Genomic DNA, 18,387 nt, shown 5'->3' with positions numbered 1-18,387 from the left:
GCAGCGCGAGAAAAAGAAGAGAGCGAGGCAAAAGCAGCAGTAGCAGCAGCGAGCGGTGTGCTATAGTTCGCTCGGAGAGAGCGGGGAGGACTTTTAGATCGCCCCGCAGTTTTACAACCGAGGCGGCTCTCTCAACTACACGCACGCGTCTTCTAACACATGTGCTGCCCCGACTCCGTGTAGTTCGGATTACGGGCCTGACTGTAATATTACGGTGCGCTGCACGACGATACGTACTCCTCGCACACGCGCACACAGCCACGAACACCACCAACACAACGTAAAAACTGAATTCATACCTTGCTTCGTAAAACATCTTCCCATTCGGTCTCGTCCCGTCGAGCCTGTCGGTAGGAGTAAGTACAATATATGTAGTGTTCGACGAAAGTGCGTTGATTCGTGTTTAGTTCAAGTTGTTTATGTGCTCCTGCGTCATTGTGCAACGGAGAGTGAGCAAGAGAGAGACACAGACTAATTTTTAGTTACTTTCTTTAGTTTAAAATATATAAGACTTGAACGGAGCACGAGGAGATTCGCGCACGAGAGATAGAACGAGAGAGAGAGAAATAGACAGAGACAAACCGACCGCGGCAAGGCAACGCTCGCACAGTAGTACAGTGTACTTGCTCGCACGCGCAGCGCCACACCGCTACGACGACATATAACCTCATCTCTTCGACTTCTTTGACTAAAGTTTGACGAAAATTCGGTCTACATGAATGTGTTTTGCACAGGTGCTCTGACTGACCGACGCGAAGCAGCGGCTCGCACAAGTTGCAAATCCAGAGCTGGAAGTGCGCTCTGGGCTAAAAACTCCAGCACAGCCCGGGTCGTCCACGAGACAAGCGCGGAGTTATCGGCACGAGACATTTCTGATTCGAACATGGCGACTAAAGTGACCGGCAACGGCATTGCGGCGCAACAGCAGCAGCAGTCGCAGCCACAGCCGGAGTCGACGCAATCCGAGATGCCGGTGCCAAAGCCTACCACCCTGGAGACAGCCCCCCAGAATCCGCCAGCGTCTCAGGACCCGGTTTCCAAGCTCGAGAAAACTGTTGCGAAAGCTGGCCTTTCCTACGCACGTGTTGTCAACCCCAAGGCTGCATCTGCTCCCGTTGAAGTCAATTCAAAACCTGCAGCTGAGACAGGTGAGCTTTTCAATTCATTTTTAAATTGCATTTTTTAATTTTCGTTATAACTACGCGATTACTGTAATTATGTACTTCGATAATTTACTTATATTAACAAGTGACATTTTTTATTACAGCATCTACAAAAGAGAACAACAAAGAAAATATTGCTCGTGAGTCGTCAGGTTCCAGGCAGTCCACAGACTCAAACAAGAAAGTGTTCAAAAGGCCTGTCAATCGCAAGGAAAATCACAGGCATCCTACTATAGAGCGTCGAGTAAATGGCAATCGAGCTCTACACAGTAATAGTAGCTCAGCTACTGTTGAATCTAAGGAGACCAATGCAGCTCTTAAAAAAAGAGCAGCATCTCACAGTCGTTCCAATGGAAACGTTAAAAATACAACTGAAGAAGTTGTGAAAAATGGTGATATTGGGAGTGATGGCGAATTTCAAACAGTAGCACCTAAAAATGCCCGGCGCAAAGAAAAGCGTGACAGAAAAGAATTTGTTGAAGCTCCTCATCCCCGTCACAGAGAAAGGCAAAGGCCTTTTCCAAGCAATGCGCATAGCGGAGACAGAGTACACAAAGAAAAAGACCATGCTAAAGAAATTAGCAAACAAGAGAAAGAAAAAGATGTTAAAGAAAAAGTGAAAGAGACTAAAGAAAAAGTAAAAGAACATAAGGAAAAAGTACAAGAAAAAGAAGTTGCTAAGGAAAAAGAAAAGGAAGCAGAACCTCGGGCCGAAGAAGCTGAATCTGTACCTGTTAAATATGTAGCAGCTCCATTACCCACAGTCAACCCTTGGACTAAGAGCAAGGTTGCAGTAGCACCTTCACAAGTCTCGGCTGTTCCTATCGCTACGCCAACCCCTGTACCTGCTCCCCAGACTCCAGCCCCTATTGTTAAACCTGTTGAAAAGCCAATGATTGTTGAGAAAGAGAAGAAAGTTCTTCAGCCACAGGCACCAAAAAATAAAATAGTTGGTAAGCATTCTTCATCATTTAACATATAAATTTCATCAAAAACATAATATTTTTTGTATTAGTTATTTAACATAGTTAAGTAAGTTTAAATTGAACATGAATCAAATCATTTCTTCACTGCCAATCTATTATACGTACTAAAAAACTTATGATAGCTAAAAGTTATGACCCTAAAAAAGTACCCCGCTGCATTATGTAATTACAATTGTTTACTTGAAACCCTGTTAATCTTGTAAAGAGGACAATATGCTGTCACGTGGTTTGAGTTCATTTCGGTATCAAATCATTAATTAGTTAAATACCCACGATATTTCAAGTACCACTACTCAAATTTCATCATTCTGCGTATACGAGATCGTCTTAATAAGGAGGGCAGATGTTTGTAGGTTATGTTACAAAGCACGTGGGTCAGATGGGTTTAATAAGAGAAGCCGGAGCATACGAGAGTAGATACCGTTACTTTTTGATCGCGTTCCTACAAAAAATATAGGAAATGAGAAAGTATATTCGGATAAATTACACATACTCCTGAGCTGACCATTGATTATTGAGTCGTATTACATATAGGCATACGCGTTCAATTAAAAAGCTTATGAGCATCAGGAGAACAGGCTGGATATCACTACAAATTCCAACCATTGGTTATCATCCATTTTTTTCTAATAAACCCTTTTAGGTCTACGTGTCCATTGAGTTTATGCTTTCGATTGCAGAGTCTAATTGAAAATTTTTAAAGACCATCACGCTGTCCAATTTCATTCCGGCCACGAGAAAAAAAAGTCGACGTGTTTTTGTGTTTTCGACGCGGCAATACTGAAGTAGATAAAATTTTCGTAGTGGAATGTACGTTGTATGTCGGAGGTATATAGACATGCTCGTACAGTGAGAGAAAGAGACCCATCTAAAAGATGCTATCGTCTGGTCCCGTCGTACTTCATATCTATTAATTAGAACAGCCGAGCAATACTTCGTTGTCTTTTAAACTTTCCGCAATTTATTTAATAATATGTTTTGATAAATCAAGCTTTGGTTCGTTTTAAAATTATATTACATCCATGCTAATTTATTTAATGCATGTGACATTGGTTTCCGATAAAAACTGACCTTTGCGGACCTTATCGCTTTTATCCAGTATATACAAGAGACTCGAATTATTTCCAATTCGTTAAAAATTTTTTTCTTTCGGGGTGAGAATATCCTGGAGTTGTTTGGTATATTTTACCTTTTTCATACTATTCTTTTCCCCTTACTAAGCTTAAGCTAAAATAAAATCACATTTTTAGCGCGATTCAAAAATTTCTCTCCGATTTTTTCCTGGTTGAATCGCTCGCGTTTTTGCGAGACACAACTACACCTAAGAATAATCATTTGTATCTGGAAGAGTCACGATCAGTTTGAATTAATTAGAAAGAAGTATCTTGCTGTCAGGAAAAAAACCTTTTTCAGATCTCGAAATGACTTGAAAAAAGAGCCGGATAACACTTTTCCCGAAAGATATTAGATGCGATAACTTTGATTACTTTCCTTGTGCCTTTTGAGAGCCCGAGTGCGCTATCGCTCGCATATTGACACAAGATTTCGTACATTTTCACACGTGTGTACGTAAAAAATTACCGACTCACTCACGAGTGCGTGAGCAAGATAATGGGTGTACAATATTGAGTATAGAAAAAAAGGTAGAGCTTCTGCATCTCTTCTTCATCTGCTTCTTCCGATCCGATCTTGACCTCTCTCTTTCTCGCTCTGCGCACGGATTTCTTCTTCTCACTTGCTGCACGCACGCAAGCTGCTGCTGCATTGTCGTCGTCGTCATCATCTCGTTGGGGCATTACGAGGTCTGAGCCTCTGTATGATTAAAACATTTGTCTCGGCCGACTTCAAGCGTTTTAAAAATACACTTTTACTCTTTCTGTACGAAGTCGCGCCCGTGCAGAGAAGTTTGTTTTGCTCCGAGACTCGCGAATATATAATGTACATATCTGTATATAATGTAAAAGCAACTCGACATGCGTGTTGTAGCGGCGTATAAATATATCCGTGCCAAGAGACGATTGTGCAACTCTTGAAAACTTGACGAAGTCTTCGGAGCGAGACAAATCGAAATGACGCGGATCGAGAGAAAATCGTTGAGAAAAATTTTCTCGACCCATGAGCATGGGTTAGCTTACTTTGCCGTCGGTGCACGAACAACATCCTACTTACTCTAGTTGCCGAATCATCCAAGATCACAAAAGTGACTGAGAAATTTCCATAATATCTCGTTTAGAAATTTCGTTTTCTTGATCATGAACTCGATATAATTCGTGGCATCAAATTCGTGGAGAAAATATCTTATTTTCACTCGTTTCGTAAAGTTTCTAAAAACTGAAGAGAATCCAACTTTTCAGCGCCCACATTTCCACTTTTTTTGACACTTTTTCGTGTTTCTTTTTGCTCTCACGAGCAATGAATGGCAAGTTACAAATTTTGGCCCGAGCCCAAGCCAAGAGTTGGGCCTTCCAAAACTGGGAGGAACCGGTAGAGAAGGCATTTCGTTTTGATAGCGCGTGCGTATTTCGATAAGCTATTTTTTTTCACAATGTGAATGATTGTGGCATCATCTGACAATGCACACGATAAGCTACTGAATAGGAAAAAGTCGGCAAGATAAGTTATACTCGTCACGTGTAATTCTCACAATTTTTTATTCTCTCTACCTACAGCGCAACCTAGCGAGAGACACTTCGTTGAGGATACTCTACATTTAAAACTCGTTTCCCGACCACGTATAATTTTATATTGGTTTCAAACCGTCGAAGATAAATTTAGAACGATAATGTAGTCCCTGAAAAAATACAAGTCAAAATCTTTAATCGGGCTACTTTTATACCTAACTGGTCGTCGCGTCGCGCCTCTCTCTTTTTTCTCGGCATGATACGCACAAATACATGCGCGTGTACACACACACACACACACACACACACACATACACACGCGCGTGCCATTTCGGCGCTCGCGACTGCATATTTATTTATACTCGTGTGCGTGCGCACGTGCGTTTATTCATTAAAAGTAAGGTCTCTTACCTTTAAGTATACGTCAAGTGTAGTTTTTTAAACTTATTGTGTATTTATTATTTTTTCCTCGTTCTAAATACACATTACGTCTTCGTGATACTTATGAGGCCTTACGTCTACTTTGCCCGACATAATTCATTACAGTAGTATCATCTTATAAATATTTTCCTTTTATGATATAGACGGTAGTTTTGCTGGAAATAAATTGTCGATAAAATACTGCCAAGTTTTGAAGAATTTTCAACAACAAATAATAAAATTTTACCGAAAGATAAAAAATGTTGTTACATTTGGATAATTTTTTTTTCTCCGTATTAATATTTTCCTTTCGCATTTACACGATTACCCCTGCGTAGTCAATGCACGAGGTGCCCGAAAAAAGCCTGCTGAAATTAGGCCCATTGATCATCGAGTCTCGTCGTTTTTAAAAAAAAGGCATTTAATTTTGACGTAATTACAAGCGGCATTAATTGGCTAAGTTTGAAAATATCCTCATCCGCAGGAAGGAAACTCGTGTTTCTAGCTCTGATGGCATTGGTTTGTAACCAGATAAAATTGTGTTGAACACACGTCATACAGTATCGCGTCGAGTCAGTTTCAAATTACACATTATTTATATAATTTGGCTGCTAATTAGATTGAATTTTTTTTCATATTATCAGTGCTGTTGGGATTCAGCGTATACCAGCTTCACTTTTGATTTCGGGAAAATTTCGCGCGCGCCAAACGAGGAAAGATGAAAAACTAATAATAATTAAGCTGCAATTCAAAGATTATCAGTTCAAATGCAAAACATATTTACGAAGCGTGTAACCATAGGGATTACGAATAAAACAACTCGATATAATAAGGAATAAACAAATTGGGGAAAGTACGTTTTCGTGGAAATTTTAGTATGTTCTTATGGAAATCATTTCTATTTTCAATTCCTTTATTTCGAGTATCAGAAACGAATTTAGTTTTCACACGATAGAATCAGATTAACAGTATTGTATAGCCGAACGATTAAAAAATGATCATAGAGCAAGGCAACCTTTTCGAATGTGTCTAACATCAAGCGTACACATTCACACGGCATCAAAATGATAAAATATCCATAAGTAGACAGCGGTAAGATAATTTGGAGCAACTCGTCGACCTTTTCCCCCGCGTAGTTTTCACTTTCACATGCGTCGCTCCGCGCTGTGTTCGCCACCGCGCCGCTGCCTCGATTGCCTTCAAACATAAAAACCCAAGTTTCGCGCGTAAAAAGTAGCAATTTTTTTTTCTTTCGAACGCATATACGCCGCGAACGTAATCCGTAGCACACTTCAAGGCCGAAAAAATTCCAGTGTAGTTTTTTCAGCTATTATTTATTCATTATTGGCGCTACTGATGAACATTGTATTAAGACTCGAATACATTATCGATGTCTGTATAGGCTCGCAGCGTGATTCGATTTTTAAACCAGCTCGAACGGCCGAATATCTTTCCCCGAGGAACACGATCATTAAATGGGTCAAAATCCACGCGATCGATATTATTACCCGGTGTATCGTTTATTCTTCTTTAGCGAGGATCGATGCTTACTACGATCGATCAAGGTAACATTTTTAATCGTCGCTCGTTCGATCGCACTAACGAAAACGCGCTCTTATCGCTAATGTACCACTCGTTTATATGCGTATTCAATTTCGATTAATCGGCAGTTGAAAATTCGTCGAGCGAGCGAATTTTTCTTCTCGCGCCGTGTGCTGCGCTGCGCTGCGGCTTGAACTTCACCGTGTGTGTACATACGCGTACATACGCGTACACATATCTATCTATCGTATATACGTGCAACACCTTCGAGCGCGTGCGTGTGTGTAAGTGCTATATACCCCGCGAATATGCGAGTAAGCGGCCGTCAATAACGAGCAGCTGTTGCTGCTGCTGCTGTATTATATAGCATGCCTCCACCTTGTACGACTTGCATATTACCAGTACTCTGCGGACCGCCGTCCGCGCGCAACGTAATTTCATTGCGGATTTTTTCAAGGTTCAGCCAGGATTCTCTCTTTCTCTCTCTCTCTTTGAAAGTTCGATATCTTCATTCTTCTAGAGCCGCACAATTTTTTTTGAAAATCTGTCGCGTGCACGGAAAATAGTTCCAGTTGACACGTGTAGCTGCTGCTGCTGTCATCCGTGTCAGAGAGCTCGTAAATCTTCTTCAAATCTCGGAGCAAAATAAAAGACAACGGATAATATAAGTGTGCGGCACTATGAAGTTTAGCAGCCAACATTCCAATGTGTGGAACATAAGTGAGTGTGCCATTACAATTGCCTCCTTATACCCCTCGATCGGTTGTGTACACAGACGCACACGACCGATTGAAATTAACACGTCGTTTTTATCGTCGGGCGATCTGAATAATTATTCTAACGTTACACTTGAACACACCGCCTTCGCCTGAGTAGGGTTTTTAAATATTACGTAACTTTCTGTATGCTACCTTCTGCTGATCGTGCTGTTGTGGCTGGCGCCTCGTCATATATACGACGTATATTATACGTGTATGTGCATAGCCATACGCTAACATCCGCTACCGCGCGCACCGGCTGGACAATTATGCGCGAAAATTCTTAGCCACAACAATGTCGAATTTTTTCGCTATTACCTTGCAAAAAAAAAAAAAAAAAAGGAAAAACAGAACACGTCGATTCGCCGCGATTACAACGAACGAAGCGCACATTTATTCTAATTGTTCTCGATCGTGCCGCGAACGTAATCCGTATCTCAATCGTGCCGCGATGCTGCATTTTTCATAATTTTGCGACAACTTGACGCTGCGCCGCAGTGCTGTGCATCGTAGGTGTACGCTCTTATATGCTTCGTCACGAATCGCCCTGGCTCGTTCTATTGCGCAGGAATTCGGTATCTCGAATGCAACTATTGTTTCGCGATACTCGTCACGCAATGATTTTACAAAAAAAAAAAAAAAAAAAGGAAAGAGAAAAAAGATGCATCGACAGGACTCATTTTACTCGCAGCCTAATCGCGACGTAGATGTTAATGTCGAATGCATCAATAAGTTGTTTAGCAAAAATCGGACGCGTATAAGCACGCGTTAATTAAACGAGAACCACGCGCATCCGTTGCCAAGAAGAGCCGCCGATCAGTGGCACCGGCGAAGTGGTCCTCGGCTTGCTTTATTTATTTATCTCGTCACACATTTCGTGCTACCAGAGCACAAGATGCTTAAATTAGCCGTGCAAAGTAAACAGACGAAGATGATCGATCAATACCTTCTTATTTGTTGGCATATATGCAGCGCGTTTTTCGCTCAAGATCGACGTATTTACTTTTCGAGACCGTTGGGCTGAGCATCGTCAATTTTTTTTTCTTTCCATCAAAGTACTCGAATTTTTCGTAATGCAAATTCGAAACTGTACAAACATGTAGAGTATAGTTGCGCACGTCTGTCTTAGCTTAATGTCTTGGAAATATATAACGTAATGCACGCACGACACGTGTTGGCGCATTCGTTACGTTAATAAGGACTTTATTACCCGCAAGCCGTTCGAAGTATTATATTTTTTTATTTGCGCATTCGCGTCGTGTGTGCGCTACCGAAACGGCACGTTTTTCGTTTTAATACTCTTTCGATAATCTTGGCTTGCGGGCAAACCTTTAACGCTTAAAATATGAATAGCATTTTACGAAGGTATGAAATACACGCACACAGCCTTGATGGCTAATGTCGTTTTTAGCCTTCGATTAACAGACAATCGCCCACTGTTTTTCCAAACATATGTTGGAAAATTTAAACGAGCCTCATCGTTGCTTGCACATTTGTTTACTTTTTAATGTGGATTGATGGCGCAAGACACGAATAGCTGTTAATTTTCTCTTGTTATTGCCTCAAAATAATTCAAACACGTCGAAAATTAGAAACTAAATTGTTATAGGTCACACGTTTACATTTACTGTAATCTGTAGCACTGTCAACAGAGAGGTGTATTAACGTTTACAATAACGAAATACCACCTGGACAAGCTTTTGACGTCGAATGTTTATTCACACTTCGGCATTCTGAGTTTTTCTACATGAATTATTTTTTTTTACATCATTATCTTATTGTGATCTATTGACGAAAAGTTAGAAAAAAATAATCTAATGTACATAAAAAAAGTGCAAAATGTTTATCGATAAAAGCAATTAGATGATTATATTTTTCAGATATAGCTTTAATAATTAATATGCTTATGAAAATGATATTAATTTGAAATTTGTTTGTTACAGAAAATGGAACGTCCACAACGGTACAACCGAATACTGTGAAAGTTCCAAAAGAAAAAAGAAAATTGGCCCAAAATGCTCAAAATGCTCAAAATGCCCAAAAGGTAAGAATTCTAAGAATAAAATCAAAATATGACGATTAAAACGTTTTTCTCAAATTTATTGACCTTAAAATGAAATTCAATATACATCAATGTTAATTGTCGCAGAAGCTAATGGTAAAAAAATTTAGCTTCAGACCTCCAGCCCACTTATATGAACATTTTGATCTTACGCAACTATGTTCTAGAGAGAAAGAGAGAGAGCTAAGCATTTCTATTTTAGTTGTCTATTCGCGCTCACGAGATATATCATTCAAAGCAGTGACTACTTTAATCGCCATGCATTTTTTTTGTCCCTATAGTCAAAAAAAATTTTCGAGCCTTTGCAATACCCGAGCGCGTGTTGAATGAACTTTTTTTTCTCAATTTATGCTCTTTCAGCTCGTACAATAATATACTTGTATATGTCGTCTGTTTAAGCATCTTATCTTATCGGAAACTAACGAACACATACGTGATTGGGAAAGAGCTCGTCGCGTTACGCGTTTTGAAACTTGATTTTACTAATGTTATTATTGCAGTAATAGGAAGTAGTAAAAATAAGAGAAAAAAAGTGCCCTGACTACACGCATGGTGCTCTATTTTTGTTGACGTTGAATCATAGATGTCGACGAAAAGCACACGTGCTAAAGGAAAATCGAGGGATTCGCTAGCACCACATCGGATTTAACCGTCCATTGTGTGGGGTTTGTTTGTAGGCCCTCGTACAAAAATCGTTGAAATAAATCGCAAATAGTGTGAATAATACTGTATCAGTATTAAGTGAGGGCACTAATGAAAAGTCTAATGTTTTTTACAGGCTAGCGACTATGCATATGTCGGCGATTGGCCAAGTCTTGGAGCTCAAGGCGAGGTAAAGATCGCTTTCTCTTTCCTTTCTCCCTTATATTCTCTCTTGTTTTTCTGTTACATGAGTGGAATAAAAAAAACTTTTGCCCATGGATGTCAGAATCGTTGTCGTTTGTTAAACCTTTCGCCGTAGCAAGGACGTACTCTCGCGTACTCTTTCACTTTATCATTTGCTGCAGACGATTTATCCGCTTTTAAGCTTTAATTAATCATTTTTGCTTCTATATTTTATTCGGAAGTACTTATAATTTATAAAAAAAATGGATGTATTTATAATTGTATTAAAAAATGATTTTTCTTTTCATTGTAGGTAAAAAAGCCTACCGTTAATGGCTCAAAACAAATCAACGCTACGGAACAGCAACAGCAGCCCCCACAGGAACAGCAGCAATCGCAACAGGCGCAGCAACCGCAGCAGCAACAACAAGAGCAGCCTCAGCAGCAGGCTCAACAGCAGCCACAAGTCAAAGAGGGCAGCGTTGGACCCTCTGAAAAAAAAGCGAAGCCTGAAACTTTTGAAACAAATGGTGAACTAGAAGAAGTTGACGATAAGAAGAAGAAGGCAAAAAAACATAATTGGGTACCATTCGAAATCGATGTGCCGAAAACCCGTGCCAAAAGAGATCGTTCTCCAAAACATCACATGATACGAGATAGAAATAATGAATCTTACAGACGTATTGGTAAGTCATTCATTGCTATGTACAATTTGAAAAAAAAATCATTAAAATCTCATAATAATTTTTTACTTTCAGATGAAAACAATAGGGACTATGATAACCAATCTCAGTACAATTCGAATAATATTCGGGGTGGACCTCGTAATAATAGAGGAGGTTTCCGTGGTCGCGGAAGAGGTAGAGGTAATCCTACTCGATCTACATTCAGACCTAGACCTGAATTCATGAACTTTGCAAACGATTATAATCAGGTAAAAAATGATTCATTTGAATTTTTTTTTTCGTATTACGTATATTTTATATATGAATGATGATAAATTTTTTGGAAAGAACTTTATAATTCGGTGAAAGATTGATAAATAGTAGAACTGAGCATTTTGTGTCTTGAAAAATATTTTTCAAAATATTCGAAATTCCTGTGCTAATTTTTTTTTTTTTTATACTTTCAGCATAATAAATATGCAGTAGACCCCAGCTACTTGGTGCCTATCCTAGGTACACTGTACTTCCAAGAAGGCCCACAATATGTAAATAATGAATATCACACTATCAAAGAATTGGTCAAAAATCAAGTGTAAGTATTCGCAATATTATAAATGAACTTCAAATTTTAATTATGAACAAGTATTGAATTATTTAATTATTTTTCCGCAGAGAGTATTACTTGAGTGAAGATAATCTTGTTAGAGACTTCTTTTTGAGGCGTAAAATGGATAGTGAAGGATTTTTACCTGTCTCTTTAATATTTTCTTTCCACCGTGTGCAAGCATTAACTACAGACATGCAAGTGCTTTTGGATGCAATGGCAGAATCGAGTAAATTGGAATTAGTAGATAACTGCAAGGTAATTACAATTTCTTTTTAAACTAAGCATTGTACAATTACCGTTTTATTAGTCATGCGGCTAGTGTAAACTCTGTATCAATGCAAAAACAATTGAAGTTTTCGCGAGCTCCAGGGCGATCACTGCCTGGTGTTTAATAATATTCTTCTTACAAAGAACTTAATGAAATGAAAAGAATTATAATTTTAAATATAGTTCAAAGAATCATAATTACTTTATAATTACTATCCTATTATTATATTTAGGTTCGTACAGTATTTGAACCTCAAAAATGGCCGATTCCGGATTCAAATAACTTGACACCAATTTCTGATGCATCTGCGAATCCGTCAACTGCAGAGGTTGTAATGGATGACGTTAACCCAAATTCAATTCCATTACAAAATGCTGTGGTACCTGGAAATGTAAATTTTCACCCAGCCGCACCATTATCAAATATTCCAATAGCACCGTTATTTCCTGTTTTATTAAACAATGAAGAAACGATTGAAGTTCAAGTAACCGAATCTGAAACAGAAGATGTTAAAACCATCGATTTTGGTGAAACTTTGAATCCGGAAGTACCTGAATTCATTCCAGTTACTTATTCGACCAATCTGACTGAAAATATCAATGGGATCACGGAACAACCTCAACCAATAGAAAAAATTGTTAATATTAGTGCAAATGACGAAAACAACACGATTGACGCGATAAATTTAGTAACACAACAAAATAATGAACCACTTATGAATGGCGAGGCTGCTCAGCAAGAAAATAAGTGGCAAGAGGTACATTATTTTTCTCATGAATACTAATAGTAAGGTATTCTGCTAGTGCTTTACTGCTCAAGAATAATTTTAATTAGTAGGATCAATAATATTACGGATCGTACCACTTATTCATTTAGCAACTCTGTAGTAAGTAGGCAAGAATAGTATAAGATTTTTTTTCTTTTTTTTTTTTTTTTTTTTAAGACTAATTTATCTTTCTATTATTGATATGAGATTATTAGATAATGCTCATTTAAAAATTGTTAAAAAAAAATTTTTGAAAGCTAAAATATAACTTTTAATTTATTAGTTAATCTTATAAATAACTTTACGTCACTAGCATTATAAATTCAGCAATTCAAATTAGTCACTTTCTATTTGTTGGTTTTAACTTGAGCATTTTTGTAGATAAAATTAAAGTTTTAAGTAGTTAAATTGCTATTATAGGTATTTTATTAAACTAACTATTTATTTCGCTTTTTTGACATAAAATCTGATTAAAATAGAATTAAGTAGCACATTAGTATTAGTTGTAAGTTTATTTATATTTTTTTAAACTAAATTATTAAACTAATATGTTAAGAATTATTCTCCACCATTAGAGGTAAAACATTTCTTTACGATTTCTCATGTAAACAATGTAAGTTCGTGAATTTAAAAAATAGGTTGTAAATTTGATTATTAATCTTGACAATTAGATTTAATCAATCAATTTTATTAGCATCGAGATTAATATCAAGATAGTTATGAGATAATTTTGATACAGTTAAACCATCTCAAATTACATCAAATTTGCATTAAATTTTTTTGAAAACAACCATTATTCAATGTAACATACTAGTTTCTTTCAATATTATTTGGTAAATTAGTTCAGCGTATGTTTTGGCTTACTTGAAAAACTTGAAAGAAAATTTTTTTAATGGGTAAGTTTATAATTTGGTCAGCCTATTTTATTTTCTTCATTTTCTTACTTATTGAAACTATTTGCACGTTTTTATAAAAATATCCACTTTTATTGAACATTTATGTATAAAGTCAATTTTTCATTGAATTACAATCCATAAAAATTAGAAATTAATACTGTAATTGGAAATCAAATCACAAGTAACTAGCAGAATTACCCTTATGTAAATGGAATATTTTAGCAGGTATTTTATTCATTTTGTTATTGACACAGGTTAAGAAAAAAATGAAGCAACCTTCAAAAGAAAAGACTGACAATAAAACCGAACCTCCGAGCATTGAAATAGAAAAAGAAGAGTTGGATTTTCAGTTTGATGAAGATTTGGAAATGCCTGCTTCTGGTCGCAACAATGCTTTCTCTGAATGGTATGATATTTTACAAGTTAAATATTTGTTATTTACATTACAATTATTACATAGTCGATTTATGCTATGTTAAGGTCGGAAGATGAAGAAGATTTCGAACTTTCTGATAATGATATAAACAAGCTGTTGATCGTTACTCAGAATACAGCATCGACTAGAGTCCCGAAGCACGATGGATACGATCGTACAGGTGATTGGACTTCTCGAGTCAAAATTTCGCAAGAATTATTTGAAACTATCAATGATGGTCTTTATTACTACGAAGAAGATTTATGGAATCAAAGGGTAATTTTTTAGTTCAATTTTTATATACAATTTGCTTTTAATTTAAAATATTATCTATAATATTCCTATGATGATATTATTTTTTATTTGTCTTCTTTTCCCGGCAGAAGAGCTTTGTTGAAAAACTATAACTGAATTAAAATTACTATACTAGAAGATAAAGATACTTGAAAATTTAAGATATTTATAAAAATGTATTTTTTTTTTTTAAAGGATGGAGCAACTTCTTCGTCGGGAAGTTATAAAACTATTAATGTTATAAGTAAAGAAGAATTTGACCGACTTTCTTCCAAATCCCAGCAAAACAAAACGAATCCTGCTGTACCTCCACCACCTCCAAATACTGTACAGAATCGTGCTCCGTCTCAATCATCGAAAGTGTTGAACAATGCCGATAATAGTAGGCGCGATCTTTTAGCTCGTCGAACAGTCATCAGGCCAAAACAAATTCCAAGATTTTTCCCAGTTGGTAAGGAATCGAATCTCGATCCTTGCATTGCTCGTAAACGAAAAACAAGGCATAGTAAAAACCCCCCAGTGGAGCACCATGTGGGTTGGGTTATGGATGTTCACGAGCATAGACCTAGAAGGTTATCCACTAGGTAAGTTGAATATTTTTGGCTCTCTCAGTTTTAGATTAATTTCATTGAAAATAATAAAATTACTTCGATTTTCAGTAGCAGTACAGGTACCAGTCCAAATGATGGTCATCTATCCAATAGTTATGGAAGTCAATCGTTACCTCCGTTTGAACACCCTAGTCATTCACTTCTAAAACAAAATGGTTTCACACAGCTGGAATACCATAAATTCCGTATAAGATGTTTAAAAGGTAAATATTTGTATTCGAGGTTAATTGAAATTTTTAAAAATTACTTTAAAATGATGAAAAATTCTTATTTTTGTCTTCTTTTCCCGACAGAAAGAAAAATGTTGATTAAAACTTTTCTGAGAAAAATAATAACTTTAGAACTACTAATTTGAAAAAAAAACACAATGTAACAAAAAAATGTACTTATTTTCAGAACGGAAACAACTTGGTGCTGGTGGTTCTCAAGAAATGAATACTCTTTTCCGATTCTGGTCTTTCTTCTTGAGAGAAAATTTCCATAGTAAGATGTATCAAGAATTCAAAACACTGGCTTTTGAGGATGCTGCTAATGGTTATCGATATGGAGTTGAATGTCTCTTCCGTTTCTACAGTTACGGCCTTGAAAAACGTTTCAGAAAGGAACTTTATGAAGACTTCCAGGAAGAAGCCATCAAAGATTACGAGATAGGTAAGTTTTGCATTTTACTTTAATCAGGAGTTTTTATCTGTATTTGTATTAACATTTATATTTTATTAATAATACTTCAGGGCAACTCTATGGCTTGGAAAAATTCTGGGCATTCATGAAATATTATCCCAAGTCGGCACACCTTCAAGTTAAGCCAAAATTGAAAGAATACCTTAGCAATTTTAAGACTATCGAAGATTTTAGAGTAGAAGAGGTAAATAAATTCTGAATATTAAAAATATTCTCAAATTTTCTCGAATAAAAATTTATTAATATATATTTTTTATGAACAGCCGGAAATAAATGAACTACGTACGAAGCAAAATCTTCCAGCTTTACAGCGTAATAGAAGCATTTCTGAAAGTGGAAGTGCATATGTCGTAGTAGAAAATGGCTCATCTTCGGTACATCATCAATCCAGACCGAACGTAAATTTCACACAATATCGTAAACGAACAGGTTCGTTTTCGGGTAAAGTACCTCAATCGAGAAGTCGGCATAATTCTGGCTCATATCGAGCTCAAGAATTTGTCAATCCAGCGAAAAATTGAAAAAGATTAGCTTTTTCAATCTTAGTTTATGATCGATAAGACGAGAAAATTAATTTTTCTAATGAAAAGATATCTTAATAAGCGAAAAAATTTGATGCGTCTACGTGATTAGATTGGAATCAAATTGATCATATTGACCAAATTAAGATGATCATTTTGAATCAAAATGATGCTCAATGAAGAATAATTTCATTTTTTGAAATGTCACAAATTTGCCGTTTGTACATAAATGGATTTCGACGTTTCATTTTGAATCACATTCAATCGAAATTCATTTGCATAACTGACTTGAATATAGATAATCGGAAAACCGTTTTTACGACTAAATAGTTGAGAAGATTATACTATCTTTTACTCACAAACACAACAATCGTAGTCTTCCATAGTGGATCGACTTCATTGTTTTTTTTTTTTTTTTTTTTTTTCTAATACAAAACCACACGAAGAGTACGTTAAATAGTACGAAAATCTTGAGTGTGCAAACTTTGCTTGTGCTTTATTTCTATCTTTTCATCCTTTATCGTTCAAACTTTAATATTATCATATTTTATATAAAAACGATTGAAATGGATGAAACAGTAAGATGATTGATTTAATAAATCAATCACAGTAAAGCATCTAAAGGCCTAATAATGAAAAAAATTTTTTATTGCACAACGTGTGTTTGTTTCAAATTTGGAAAAAACTTTTATTCGTCAAAGACCTTTCCAAATTATTTGTCATGAAAAATGTTTAAACCTTCAGAACATTTGGAACATTTTATTATTATTAAATTTTGTACCCATTAGTGATTTACAATTGACTCTGAGTGATATTATTTGTTTTCATGATAAAGTTATAATCCGAGTCAATCTAATAAAATTTGATAAACCATGTTTATGCTCCTAAAATTGGAGTTATTGATTAATGGACTAGAGTAAGATATCGTTCTTTTACATTTATTTATTCACTTATAAAAAATGTATTCGAAAAAATACACAAAAAAATTTCTCCGATAGATTTAAAAATCACGTGACCCTTTACTAAGCTCAACGGCCAAGAAGAAGAGGCGTAGCGTTGTTTCTGATTTTTTAATGAGAAATTTATAGTAAAAATACAAAAAAATTATGCATAGTATAAAAGGATCACTACAATCTTGTAATTGATCTACTTAATTATCAAAATTGAGAAATGAAAGATCATTTTGATTATCATCACTTTTAGTCAAAATTGTTGACACAAATTATAACCGTATAATTTAACTTTTTTTTTATAATTAGATATTTTTGAATCTTTTTGTACATATATGAAATTATGAAAAATTTACAAATTTATTTTTTCACACTGAACGACATTTTAATTTCTTTTTTTGATTAGAATGTATTGAAAAATTAGTTCTGTAAATTATTGTGGAAATTATTGCATTATCACATGACTGAGCAATTAACGCGCTACGCCCCGGTGATATTCAGATATACTCGCCTAATGATACGATGAATTACTGCGAGAATATTGCGAGTATAGAAAAATGGCCCAAAACAGCCATTTCACACCGTTATCCTGTAAATAGTATAGTAATGTAAGCATTGTTAAAACTTGCGTTGAGTAGAATTCAGTGAAGTAGGTTTATATTTATTGTTTACATATACATTTTCGTCGTAAGCGAGTGACTGCTTCTACTTGTCTATGCGCATGTTCAATATCGATTACTGACTCCTTGATTTATCTAGAAGCGTTCCGCGCGATTTGCACTTAAACCCAAAGAATCAATCTTTGATAGTAGAAGTGCAAGAATTCTTTTATGATTTTCATAAATATATATTTATATATTTATATTATTGCATAGCCTTATTCATGTTGATTTGAATATTACGTGTATATTTTATAATCTTTACATAATTAATCGTATTTTTAGTATACATACCGAATTTCATAATTCATACCATTAACTCCTTTTTTGACAATTAGGATTAATGTTAATATATGTTGTCAATTTTTTAAATTAGATAAAAATCAACTTAAAAAAAGATGTTATGTTCAATTGCAGAGCTGCTATACACAAGCAAATTCTATATCTCGTTATGTTCCTATAGAGAAAATACATTATTTATTTGATAGCGAAGAGTCTTGAAGATTTGATTCTTTGTAGAATAAGTTTAAGTGCTCGCGCTGAGCTCCCAACGGGGCCAGGCATTAACGAAATACTGGTTTCAAAAGCATTGATTTCTCTTGATGGCTGTGCGAATGCGTCGGAATGAAATAATTGCGAAATTAATATATTTTAATTCATATATATTCAGTTTCGCT

General features: G+C 35.9%; 1 protein-coding gene across 4 annotated transcripts; it reads left to right on the top strand.

The window, feature by feature from the left end:
* The first annotated feature begins 119 nt into the window (after positions 1–119).
* Positions 120–16,526, top strand: LOC106650903 (la-related protein 1). 4 transcript variants are annotated; one of them, XM_023463096.1, is made up of 17 exons: positions 120–356; positions 735–1,148; positions 1,268–2,116; positions 9,434–9,534; positions 10,331–10,384; positions 10,691–11,063; positions 11,136–11,311; positions 11,510–11,634; positions 11,715–11,904; positions 12,150–12,674; positions 13,834–13,985; positions 14,060–14,270; positions 14,484–14,872; positions 14,948–15,102; positions 15,296–15,550; positions 15,631–15,764; positions 15,844–16,526. In XM_023463096.1, exons 2-17 carry the CDS (start codon positions 884–886, stop codon positions 16,099–16,101), a joined length of 4,212 nt encoding a protein of 1,403 aa, XP_023318864.1. In that variant the 5' UTR covers positions 120–356; positions 735–883; the 3' UTR covers positions 16,102–16,526. The 4 variants fall into 4 exon arrangements, with proteins under 4 accessions (XP_023318864.1, XP_014224646.1, XP_023318862.1 ...); XM_014369160.2 differs by lacking the exon at positions 120–356 and having other exon boundaries at positions 387–1,148; positions 14,951–15,102; XM_023463094.1 differs by lacking the exon at positions 120–356 and having other exon boundaries at positions 387–1,148.
* The last annotated feature ends 1,861 nt before the right edge of the window (positions 16,527–18,387 follow it).

This window comes from Trichogramma pretiosum, unplaced genomic scaffold, assembly GCF_000599845.2.
Source record: "Trichogramma pretiosum strain Unisexual culture from Peru unplaced genomic scaffold, Tpre_2.0 scaffold19, whole genome shotgun sequence".
NCBI classification, from domain to species: Eukaryota; Metazoa; Arthropoda; class Insecta; order Hymenoptera; family Trichogrammatidae; genus Trichogramma; species Trichogramma pretiosum.
Note: the sequence above shows the minus strand (reverse complement) of the source record. Positions and strands in the feature narration are given on the sequence as shown.